The sequence below is a fragment of the Lactuca serriola genome, chromosome 9, assembly GCF_051521515.1.
Source record: "Lactuca serriola cultivar US96UC23 chromosome 9, Lser_US96UC23_V15, whole genome shotgun sequence".
NCBI lineage: Eukaryota > Viridiplantae > Streptophyta > Magnoliopsida > Asterales > Asteraceae > Lactuca > Lactuca serriola.
The window spans coordinates 62,426,286-62,439,661 of NC_136416.1; the positions used below are offsets into that span (position 1 = coordinate 62,426,286).

The window sequence follows — 13,376 nt, forward strand, 5'->3', positions numbered from 1 at the left end:
GGTATATTCTTGATTTGTTCTTGAAACCTTTCAAGACCATTAAGACTCCCAATGACTCCTTGACATATAAGATTCTCTTTTCAAGAAACATTTCTTGACAAAGCAAATATTCAAGAGTTAGTGTAGTTCTTATCAAGACAAAACACTTTACAAATTGGTCATAGTTGGTCTTTGTCTTATCCAAGACATCACAACTTACCAATTTCTAATGTGCAAGAATAAGAAAACTTTTCCAAATTCCACATTAGATGAGTGTTATAAACCTACTTAAGACTTTTCACTCAATGTCACAATCTTGACTCTAAGACTTGATATTGGAACGAAGTATGATTGACTTATTGATTTAACCATTTCTACAACACTCGATTCCTCTTCTTAGACATGCAATTGCACTAAGACTCACTTAGAGGATCAATTGAGATATGGTTCTTAATCATTAAGACTTCATCATAAAACACAATAAAAGGTACTCTCCCTTCTTCTTAGAAAGGAGAAATTTTTATTTTTTTTGCCTTCTTGATTCTTCTTATTCGTTCTGCTATTGATTGAAACTATTTCAGTCAACTCAGAGTTATACTCAATCTTATAAGTATAACCATATTTACTAAACTTTAGTAAATCATGACGAATATCTGTCACTCTTGTGGTAGACTTGATCAACGCACAACCTAGTGTACTTGATCTTCCTAGTCCTTCAATTGACACTTTGTCAAAGAATTAGTCTAAGTTTCCCAAATGTGAAAGTTTTTCATTCATCATACAATACACATTGCATGATTCCAAGTTTCTGTCCAATTGAAACTTGGGCGATGAGAAACTCTCCCTATTTGGTAAACTTTTGACATTTCCACAAATAACATAATTAAGAATCAAATCCATTATTGCTAATAATAGAAACATTCAAACATCAATTTTTCATACATGCCATTGCAAGGATAAATAAGATAAAATCAAAAATCATTTTATTGCGGAAAAAATTTGTCCTTACAATGCAATTCAATTGAAAACCTATGTTATTACATATTTCTTAACAATCTATTCTAACTCCAAGTAGTAGCTCAAGAATCCAATCTTCAAGTAATGTGATCGAAATCCATTTCTTCACGATCAGATTCAGCTCACTTCTTCCCTTAAGCTTCCTCTCTTTTCTTCGATCCTACAAAACATCAAAATGCAATCTTATCACATCATGTATTAAGAATCTAGAATAGGAACTTAAAAGAGTTAGATAATGGATTTTACCTGAAGTAGAGCCAAACGTCTTGACTCTCCCATCTCTTAGATCTCTCAGGTAGTTAAGGCAGCTTCATCTCCAATGCCCCTTCTCTTGACAATAAAAGCAAATGGACTCCTTTGGCACAACACATTGGACAATCATAGACTTAGTTCTTTCTGCACTTCCAATGTTGCCAGCGTCCATTGAAGTTTGGGAGTTTGATTCACCAGACAAGTTTGCTTGACCAGCACACCAAATCATTGCTGATTCAGCAGCTATAAGCAAATAGGTGAGATTAATGAGGGTCACGTCGTGGTCCATCATATAGTACTCTTTAACGAACTCACTATATGATTCAGGAAGTGACTGAAGAACCCAGTCAACAGCCAACTCACTTGAAATCTCGACACCCAACATGTTTAACCTATCAATGTGTGACTTCATCTCTAAGACGTGCGCACACACAGGTTTCCCATCTTCGTGTTTACTTGCCAAAAGGGCTTGAGTGAGCTTGAACTTTTCAAGCCTTTGAACTTGTGGGTCAGGGATAACAATTGGTGGAGGTGGAGGAAGTGAAGCATGACTCTCATTTCCTTGATCGTATCTCGGAACGTCATCTTCATTTGGAAAGCTTGTTCCAAAGGATTTGGGAAGACCATTGTAAGATTCAGACATCTACAAAACGGGAGAAAAATTCAAGTTATGTTGATTAGAATTCTTGATGTAACACCCAAATGAAACATCAATCTAGGATCCAACATAATATTCTACAACCTAGAAAAGGGATGCCGTAATCTAGTTGCAAAATATTTGAAGGTAGGTAAATGACGATTTACCAATTTCCATCATGAAAAACGAAAAGGAAGATTAAGTTTTAAATGAATTGAAACTCCTAGATCTTTTGAGATTCATTGAACTTTTCAATGGCATGTTTAATCTCGATTATGCCCTACTATTTGTGACTGGGATGCCGAGGATCACAAACAAGGTGTGAATAACCATACGAATCACGTGGTGCACCCAATGCTACTATCACCTAATCAATGTGCCGGTTAGCCACACACGCTCCATTGATCTATGACAAACATCGAGTCACCCTTCGCTACCAATGTCATCCCCAAATTAGTGTGCCGGTTAACCACACACGCTCCACTAACGTTTGACATGGGTACGAAGTGTAATTCTATGGATTAGCATACAATTTCACATTTTTCCTAAAGTAACTATGATTTGGGAATTTGAAAAAGCATTTAGTTACTTTGTACTTCATTATACTTATAATGGAAGGTTTTTGTCCTATCCTACCCGTTCGGCTAACGACCCTCCACTAGTCAAGAGTGCGGTGGGTAAGAGTGGATACCCATTCAATCGCCATTTTATAGGCAATTTCCTTAAACACCCCTTATAGACCAACTTCGTGAATGAGACCTACTAACGGTAAGACTGACTGTTTATTCATACATATATACTAGACTTTTAATGTTATATATAGTATAGGGTGTATTTTACACTTTTAAAATACTAGGTGGTTTAATTTAGTAAAATTATACTTTTAATTTAATTAAATGTAAACCAAAACTTTATGGGTTTATTAAATCACTTTTAATTATACACTTTAATTAATTAATAAAACCATAAGGGTGTGATTTGAACTTTTCAATTTACTAGGGTTTTAGAATTTAACATTTCAAAATTAAACTTTTAATCAAATTTAAAATTCCAAAACTTGAGGGCAAGTTTTGAAACATTTCAAAACATTAGGGTTTAACTTATTTAAATTTCATAAACAAAAACTTTTAAGTTCAAATTTAAACTATAAAACCTAAAGGGTGCAATTGAAACTTTTTCACATCACAAAGGATCAAATAACAAATAATATAAGTTAAACAATTAATTTATTCATTATCTATATTTGACCTAATCTTATTTTAGTCATTAGATAATTACCAAATAAATTTAAATAATCCATATTTATCACATAAACAACCAATATTTAAAAGATTTGAAATTATCTATTGCTTTGGCATGGATAAACACTTAATTGAGATAAAATTCGGATTTTAACTTTATAAAACAAATTAAGCATCAAGTCCAAGTCAAAACAGCAGCAAAAACCCGAAATTCCCTCTGTCTGACCCCTGGACTCGCCGAGTCAGGGACTGGACTCGCCAAGTCAGACAGACTCGCCGAGTTCATCCACTGACTCGCCGAGTCAGGTCGGGCAGAGGCCAAAAATTGTTTTTTTCAGTAAATAAAAAATATAAGCATCAAATACAACTGAAACCAAACAAGGCTCTGATACCACTGATGGGTTTTAGGCATAAGAACAATCCTATGTGCTCATACAAACCCTAATGCTTGGATCTAGGTTTCTCTATTATACATGCTTTTAATTCAAGACTAAAAACTTAGATCTAACATATTATAAACTGAATCAGGGTTTAGAGAATTACCTTTGATTGTTATATAGCAATAACAATCAATTCCTTGCTTGGATTGGCTTCAAAAGCTTAGTGCCTTAAATGCTGCACCTCTAATGGAGTCACAAACACCACCAAGCAACTTGGATGAAGAGGGAAGAGAGGAGAGGCACCAAAAACGGCTGGAAACCCTAGAGACTCAGTTGTCCACGTTTTTGGGGCCTAAGGGGTCCTTTATATACTTGTGTAGGCTGCTAGGGTTCCAGTCAAAACCCTAATGGACAGCTTAAACTCTAAGCAGCCCATGGAACCTTCTGGATAAGGCCATGGACGAAAATATGATGGGCTTCCATCATAATTTCGTTCACCCCTTGATCCTTTAGCATTCCTTATCCCAATAACTCAATTATCCAATAATTGCAGTCCAGTCCCCTGAGTTTAATTAATCTCTTTCAGCTACAAAATTAATTATCAATTAATTCTTGACTAATATTAATTAAACAATATGATTTCTCCTTTAATATATTATTCTCATAATATATTAATAAATCATATTTAAACCTTTCTCCTCTTAATTCATCCTACATATTGCTATGGTGAAGGCAACCCAAAAGGACCATGCTCATAATCGGGTCAAGTACATACCAAAATAGTTATGGACTTAGACACTAATCCAACAAAAGGTACAGATGAAAAAAGTCAGTCTGAGAATGAGGGTAATCCTGAACCTGAATTCACTGAAGGAAATGCAAGTGATGTTCTCCCAGAGATGGTGATGCTAGATCTAGAAAGTGTAGCAGACCTACTTGGGGCAGGATATAGCATGGCTGAAATAGAGAGCTTGAAAGGGGTTAAAGTTGAATTGGATGATATGCCAGCAATTGAGATGGTTAGTTTGACTCCATCATTTTATAATTGCTAACATTAGTAACAAACATATTTATATCTTTTATTAATAAGTATTCTTCAAATTTTTATTAACAGGATGTGAATGAAGTTGAGGATATTCCATATGTTGATGGTGTGATGGAAGGAAATGAAGATGATGGTCTTATAAATGATGGTGTGGAGGAAAATGAGGGTGATGGTGAGGGTGATGATGCTGATGAAGTAGCAGGTGAGAGCGATGGTGAGGTTGATGGTGATGGTGCTGGTGAGGGTGATGGAGAGGGTAATGGTGCTGGTGCTGGTGAGGATGATGCAGCAGATATGGAGGGAAATGATGTTGATGATGATGGTCATGTACCACCTAGAAACCTTGTTTTGACAAAGATGGAAGGGGTTCCACATCTAGCTATCCAGTAGATTTGGAGTAGTTACCTAGGTATATGGGGGCAAAAGTGGGGATGGTATCATTGGACAATTGTATAGGTAGCCCTTTTTGATTATTTTTTGATATACACCCACTACTTGCAGCATACATCCATTTGTTTAGTGTTACATTATTGCTTGCCTTTTTTGGATATTGTTTAGGCTTTTGGGTACATGTTTTGGTATACAAAATGGATGGCTGCTACATGCTAGTAAAACTTATGTAATGGATGCTTTATATTAAGGTTTATAATGGATGCCCCTATTATGGTAACCATGATGTTTTTATTTTATTTTCTAGTACATGTTAAGCATTAGCAATGTACTTTCATTAGTGCAATTCCTTTTATGCAAGTTATTGCAATTCCATTCATGCAAAGTTTACTTTCATTGTGAATGTAACCAAGGGTATTTTAGTACAATTCCTTTTATGCAATGTACTTTCATTATACTTCCATTCATGCAACATATACATGAGATAGCAATTAACTACCATTAATAACATTACCATTAATACCCTTAATACATTACAAACATGCAACATTTAACCGTATGCAAGTTAGTGCAATTCCATTAATACCATTCATGCAATTCCACTTATACCCTTAATACATTACAAATATGCAACATTCAACCGTATGCAAGTTAGTGCAATTCCATTCATGCAATTACATTAATACCTTTTCATGCAATTCCACTCATGCAATTCCATTAATACCATTAGTGCAACATTCAGCCATATGCAAAGTAAGATAACAATTAACTACCATTAATAACATTACCATTAATTAATACCTTTAATACATTAGTGCAATTCCATTCATGCAAAGTTTACTTTCATTGTGAATGTAACCAAGGGTATTTTAGTACAATTCCTTTTATGCAATGTACTTTCATTGTATTTCCATTCATGCAACATATACATGAGATAGCAATTAACTACCATTAATAACATTACATAATACCCTTAATACATTACAAACATGTAACATTCAGCCGTTTAAAAAAACATTACAAAGATGTAACAATTCTTGATTATCCTTAATATATTACTAATACAGGAAAACCAACAAAACTACATCTTAATAACCACTATTCCTAGCATCATAGATATAACCACTAACAACCCTATGATCACTTCTAACAATGGCTTGATCTCCTCTGTATGACACATCTCCATATTTTGACCTAGTTCTTCATCCGCCCATTTGAAAAAACCATAGTTGCCTCCTTCCACCTACAACAAAAAAAAATTAGGGTTCTATTACATACGTTCCTCTTTGGGAAGTTAGAGCAGCCCTAAAATTTTAGGGAGAAATTAGTACAAAAATAAATAGATTTTTACTTAATAATTAGGGCAGCCCCAAAATTTTCGTCCTGGATTATCAGGTGTTCGTGAGACTGACACACCACAAACATCACCACAGTCGCATCTTATTACCTTCTTGTTCCTCATTCTTGTACCACCATTAAAGCTTGATCTTGAAGACGAAGTTGTCATTTTTCCGTTGTAGTCTGTGACTAACTGTGGCCTATGGGGGTCGAAGGGATCAATTGCACACGAGGATGTCTATGAAAGAGTTATTAAATGATAAATGCCAAGTATCTTCCACCTAAGCAAGTGGGTAACCGGTTGATTAAAGGGAAACCGGCTACTTGGCAAAAACGGCACAATAAATGCAAGTTCAAGGCAAAAATGGACCTAAATTTGAACTTTGGGCAAATCCGTCAATTTTGTGCAAATTTGAGGGTTTTTGTGCCATTAGCCTTATAATATAGTATATGAGATGGATAGATTTCAAAAGTTGTATTATTAAAGTTAATCGTAGTTACAAGTTTAACCACAACCATAAATGAATCAAATAAGTCACACATACAAAATATCTTCCTAAAAAAGTAGTCAAAACTCTTTTAATCTTTACATCTAGTTTCAAAATTCTTTCAAACAATCTTCAATAAAACTTAAAAGAATGTCATACTCTACTACAGATGGGCAAAATAGTCTTTTAACCTCAAGAGCAATCGGTATACACCATGATAAACTAATAAAAATTACTTGATAAATGATGCGACTGGGTGGCCTTCAACCTTTGCTCTCTTCATCACCTCCTCCTGCCCAATTACAATTATTATTACTACATGTAAACACATAAATAATTCCCACAAATTTTATGTATATATAATTTCCCCAATTGTATGATTTTTTTTTTGTTCAGTTATATTGAAGTTATTTTTGTATGTATTACCTTTTACAAAATATAAAGAAATTGTTTAAAGAACCTATATTTTACCTGGATCACTGCAGTTATGCTTCCAGGACACTCCTATTATCATTTTAAGAAAAATTAAAAAAAAAAATCCTTGAGCAAAATAAAGAAGTCTGATAATTAAAAATATTCACACACCTGAAATAGTTTCTCTTTCCACATTACATCTTTCCACGTTTTAGAACTCAGTGAGTTCCATGAACCTGGAACTCGAATTGTTTCCACATGCTGCAAAACCCTCAAGCTATCTGTGTGTGTGTGTATATATATAGGGAAAGGATCAAATGAGAACACCTAAAAGGTTGAGAATGCGAGAACAAGTATATTCGTTTGTGATTCCATGTATTCATTTGTGGAGAAATGATAAATTTTTACGCACAATTAACATGAATATGCTTTTTCTCTTCAATTGAAATTAAAGGCGTAAAAATTTATCATTTTTCCAAAAATGAATACATGGAATCGCAAATGAATATACTTTGTTCTCGTGTTCTCAACCTTTTTGGTGTTATATATATATATATATATATATATATATATATATATATATATATATATATATATATATATATTGTATTGTATTCTTTTTAAATCCCATTCCATGAAAATTAACAATATGAAAGGAATCGAAATGGTCCATTCCATTCCATCAAAAAAAAAGAAACAACTTTTTTCCATTCGAATGGAACGAACCATTCCATTCCTTCCCTGATTCCATCACAACAAAAGAATCATATCATACTCGTAATAAATGCTTCTTCCCACAAGTGGTGTTTGGACCATGATGGAGCAACTTCACGTATCGGGATTCCAATTCCCAAACATACCCTACACAATAAAAAAAAATCATTTTTACTGCTATAGTTGGGTAGATTTTCATTTTCCAAGGGCATAATTGTCATTTACATTTCTTATTAAAAACAGACTTACTCGATGATCACTTCACGTACTACTCCAGGAAGGACACCATCACTTATTGGAGCTGTCTGTAATTCAAGTGAATAACCATCTTTTATACTATCCTGCATATACATGTCACAGAGAAGATTAATAAGCCAGAAAATGATTATAACTAAAGTTACAAACACAAGATGACAATTACATGAAAATATGAAATGACAATAATCTCCTTTATATCAGTACAATGTCAATTAAAAAAGGGAAACATTGCAACCATTAACAGCATACATACCTTACGACAGATAACAAAAAAATTTGTTAAACAACCTTCAAGAATGTGATCTCCATCATTTGAAAGCAAGAGCTCAGTAGCAGATGGAGGCCTCAACTTCTCCAATGGTTTCCTCATCCTACTCAAAAACCATATTCTCAGATGACAAGTGACAAGTGACAGTGAAAGTAGCATTATATTTACCTGACCCAATCTGAGTACTTTGCATTTGCAGTATCTCTTCCATGGCCAACAAGAGCTAGATGAGCGCCATCTGTCCGGACTCCAAATACAGGAGGAGTATATAAACTTACATGAAGATGCAAACTAAAAACCCTATGGATTTCTTCTTCACCTATCTTCTCGTTTGGAATCAATTTCTCCAAGTTTCCACTCACAAGAGCAGTGAATGCCAATTCTGTTCCGGGTTTCCTCTGTTTCAATGCAGCAGGTATTGCTTTTGTCATTGAATTATTAACGAAAGACGGAATCAGTGAATCCCATTCCAGGGATTTCATCTGTTGCAGGGATACGGGGGTCAAATTTATTCCTGGACGGAATAGAAGGTTTGGACATGAATTGAAGAGAATGTTTGTGGAAGTAGAAAGCCTGCGCAAATGCCTTTCCCAGAAGAGAAATTCTAAGCCATTGTTATGAGTTCTGAAGGTAGTGTAAGCACCTGAAATGCGTGGAATTCAATCATTATTTGAAATTGATATTTTACGGCCTGATTTTGTAGTGCTCCCTATGGCGCCAACTGATTAACGATAGCGAATTATCAGATATTAAGTTCGCTAATACTCCATTAAAATGAAATTTAGATGCGATAAGTTGGAGAAGTAAGAAGGAATGGAGCAAACCTGGATGGGATTCAAGCAAGGTTGACACTGGAGGAGCGGAGGTAGGTGAGGCGACACCATTGACGAAGAGAAAGACCGGGTCAGACATTCACTGCACTGCAGCTAAGCCGAGCGTTGGAAGTCAGGTGAGGTGAGACAGCGTATAAAAACCTCGACAAAAATTCCTTCTTCCTCTATCTCTCAACATCGCACAACGCCACAACCCTTTTTAGCAAAATCACACCACAGTTATTTCATAATCAGAAGTTTAGATAGAAATATATACATCTCCTGGATCAAATATATGAATTCGGATTAATCAGGTAGAGAATCAAAATGTTAAAAAAATGGACTGTGGTCACCAAAACAATAAAATAAGCACAACAAACAAATTAGTTATCAAGAAATCTGAACTGAGATTAATTAAATCAAAAATCATACCTCTGAACGGCTGAAGTGTACACAAGTAAACAGAATTAGTCTTCACTTTTCAGAATTAGATATTCAAGTAAACAGAAGAAATCGTCAAATCGGGATAGAGGGTGAGAGGGTATTTAGAAATCGATTGAAAAAGTGACGAGGGTATACACAAATCGTGTGATTTGAGAAAGAAATTGACAGGAGAGATTCGACTCCTAGTATACGCTTCGTTATTCTAGGAGAGTAGGCCTTGAGTACAATCAAAACATTTCAATTCTCGCGCTTTGCCTCCCTGCATCGATTGAAGTTACCGCCTTACCGTCGAACCCGATCGAATGGACAACTTGGGCAAAATTACCTATAACATACTTGACTAAAATGATGCGCTTATCTTTTTGATGCCCTGGGCGCTACTGCTCAGTTCGCCTGGCCGGCGCCGGCACTGCTCACCGGAGATTTAAGATGGAACGGACCATGGTCAAAACAAAATTTTTTAATTAATATTAGAAATTAGAATTCCTCGCGGTTAATGGCAACTTATTAATTTTTCATTTTAAATTTCTCGTTTTAATTACATTAAATTGATAATTAATTCTTAATTTTTAATTTTAAATTTCATATTCCTAATTATATTAAATTAATATGATAGGAATTAGATGGTTAAATACTATAAGGGGTAAATCAGGAAATTCATCTAGGTTGGGCTAGGATTATAATAAATAGAGAGAATGATTACAGTAGGGGATGTCTAGAAATTTGATAGTGTAATACTTTGTATTGGCTCTTAAGCTTTCGGCTTAGAGAGAGGGAGATTCTCTGGCTAATCTTTTAGATTGTGTTAATCGTGTAATCAATTAGTCAATTTCATCATCTTCTTCTTTTCAATCTTTCTCTGTTTGATCCTATTTCATCAAACCCTAATTTATGTTCTTCATCATTGGTCCGACCTACCGTTGACCTGCCACATTCTACCATATGAGGAGGATGGTTCAGCCAACAGTTGAGACTTGATCTCAGGATTTACGTTTAGATGACCATGCAGAACAGATTTTGAAGATTAAAGCTACTATGAATGAGATTCGCACAATCCAGGATCATGAACGTGAATTCCAAAAAGCGATGCTGACTTGGATGAAGCAACAGGATCCTGAGTTTTTCTCTGATATTAGCAATTTTCCAGATTCGATTGTGAAGTTACTAGAACCGGTGGTTGATGATGTGTAGCACATGGTTCTTGGTATGTAAAATTTACCTAAGTACTTTGCATTTTTAGCCTTGGACTCGGCGAGTTGTAGGCCCGACTCGCCGAGTAGAGTCGGGTTATGGAACACGTTTAAGTTGGCGACACGACGAGTCCATATTCTGGACTCGACGAGTCCCCACTGTCTGATGAAACTCTAATTTCAAAGGTTTCCACCTTATTTAAACCATCATATGCGTCCCTAAGCTCGCCCCGTTCACCCTCGGAGCTCCCTATATCGTCCTAACCTCGTTCCTTGTGAGAATGAAGTGCTTTGGTGTGATTTCTTGAAGATTTTGAGAGAAAAAGGAGAGTAGATCAAGAAAAGGAGGCCATACATCTTGGTGTTATTTCAGAGATTCCTTGAGGTATAACTTAGTTTCCTTCTGTTTTCATGCTAAGAGTCCCTTAGAGCTCCATTAAAGTCCTTCTTGAGCCATTTCCAAGCTTGATTAGGAATTAGGTTTTGTGATAAGTTGATTAACCTTTAGATCTAGGCATGATTGAGCTCCAGGAGCTCGGATCTACTGCCTTTATGGATCCATATTGCATGAAAGCCCTAGATCTACTCTTTTAGTGCATTTTGAACCCTAAAACCTTCATTGGTGTTTATTTACACGTAAAGTTGGAAACTTTACGTGTTAATCAATCCCTAAGAACCCAGATATGTGAATGGCATGCACTGGATTCAAGCTGAATCGAGTGTACAGTTCTTGCATGCATGCGACTCGGCTAGTCGAGTCGTGAGTCCCTGATTTCCCCCCCTTTTCGTGTATGCTGAGTGGCAGCGAGTCATGGGTGGACTCAGTGAGTCGGAAGCCGGACTCATCCATGGAGGGACTCGGCGAGTCAATGCCCTAACTCGGCGAGTCCAGGGCAATTTTCTTGCCTCAAGAACAGACTCGGCGAGTTGTTCATACAACTCGGCGAGTCTCAGCGTAGAGTGTTCTTCGGGTGAAGATGAACTTGACGAGTTGTTCATACAACTCGGCGAGTAGGATGAAGGACTTTTGGACATCAGTTTAAAAGGAAAACTCGTCGAGTCAATGCCTAACTCGACGAGTAGAGACGGGATTAAGGACAATCGAATGGATAGGGACTCGACGAGTTGGCGAGCCAACTCGGCGAGTTAGGTCAACTGGAAGTTGACTTTGACCTTGACTCTTGGCTTGGTTAGGGGTAAATGGTCATTTTACCCTAAGATCGATTAGCAGTATTCGACTGAGTGTTTGGTGGGAATTACAGCTGGAGGATTTCCGGAGCAACAACAGCAGACAGACAGTTCCCACGCAGATCAGCAGCTACTACGAGGTGAGTTACCTTCCAGTAGCGGTGGGTCTACGGCCACAATGCCGGCCCACCAGTAGGAGTTGTATGATAGATGATTGTCTCTGTGATATTCATCTAGGGTTGCTACTACCTGTGATATGTTTATGTGCTAGTATGATATGATGTTATGTGCTAGTGACAGTAGGGGAGATAGTCCCCAGATTACCAGTCGATAGGGCCGAAGGGGCAGTCATGCCCAACCATGCTAGACAGATTATGTGATATGTGTTATGTGGTAGTAGTTGTTGGGTTTTAGCCATAAGAACATCCTATGTGCTCATACAAACCCTAATGCTTGGATCTAGGTTTCTCTATTGTACATGCAATTCATCCAAGACTATAAACCCTAGATCTAGTATATGATAATCAATATAACATATTGTAACACCCGAGATTTTGAAAGCCAAGAAAGTAATGGAAACCCTAAATTTAGGAGGGACTCAGCGAGTCCAAGGAATGACTCGGCGAGTCGGAACGGGATCCGGGTCGGGGAGTAAGTGACCGACTCGGCGAGTCTGGTCTGTGCGAGGAAAACCCTAATTCCGGGAGTTGTATCATATATAAAGGGTGTTATGTCCCTCCCTCAGCCCCCATATCACTCCAGAAGACCTGTAAACCTTATAATCCTTGTGAGCTTCCATTATTGAGAGAATAGCCTTGGGAGGAAGAACCTTTGGAGAGAAACTTGAAGATCAAGAAGGTTGCTTCAAGGGAGAAGTGTGTGCTCGAAATCTACCTCAGTTGTGTTCATTTTGGAGGTATTAAGCTGTCATTTTCCCTTCTTTGCATCTAGATCTATTTTTGTCATAAAATTTGGGGATTTTATGGTTGTTTGAGACCCAAATCGGGTTAAGGGCTTAGATATGTTGTTGCCACTTCAGATCTATTGTTGGGATGGTCTATTATGTCATAAAGCATCAGGAGATGAGTAGTTGGTGAAGCCCTTGTGTCCTTAAACCAAACCCTAATGTGTTTTGAGCCTAGATCTCTTTAGTTATACGTAAAGTTTGCAACTTTACGTAGGGATTGAGCTTTGGAAGTATGGATCTATGGATTGGAGTCCCTGCATGACTCAAAAGCCCTCTGCATGTTGGGAGATCTGAATGGACTCGGCGAGTCCTTTGAGTGGACTCGGCGAGTACCATGAAGATGAGGAGGAACTC

General features: G+C 36.7%; 1 protein-coding gene across 4 annotated transcripts; it reads right to left on the reverse strand.

The window, feature by feature from the left end:
• Nucleotides 1-5,871: 5,871 nt before the first annotated feature.
• On the reverse strand, nucleotides 5,872-10,122 carry LOC145073901 (D-aminoacid aminotransferase-like PLP-dependent enzymes superfamily protein). 4 transcript variants are annotated; one of them, XM_079020374.1, is made up of 11 exons: nucleotides 9,666-10,122; nucleotides 9,246-9,449; nucleotides 8,590-9,064; nucleotides 8,407-8,524; nucleotides 8,145-8,236; nucleotides 7,957-8,042; nucleotides 7,353-7,462; nucleotides 7,239-7,271; nucleotides 7,004-7,059; nucleotides 6,293-6,479; nucleotides 5,872-6,184 (listed from the first exon to the last, which is right to left on the reverse strand). In XM_079020374.1, the coding sequence occupies exons 2-10, from the start codon at nucleotides 9,331-9,333 to the stop codon at nucleotides 6,293-6,295; spliced, it is 1,245 nt and encodes a 414-aa protein (XP_078876500.1). In that variant the 5' UTR covers nucleotides 9,334-9,449; nucleotides 9,666-10,122; the 3' UTR covers nucleotides 5,872-6,184. The 4 variants fall into 4 exon arrangements, with proteins under 4 accessions (XP_078876500.1, XP_078876501.1, XP_078876503.1 ...); XM_079020375.1 differs by lacking the exon at nucleotides 6,293-6,479; XM_079020377.1 differs by lacking the exon at nucleotides 9,666-10,122 and having other exon boundaries at nucleotides 8,590-9,142.
• Nucleotides 10,123-13,376: the final 3,254 nt, after the last annotated feature.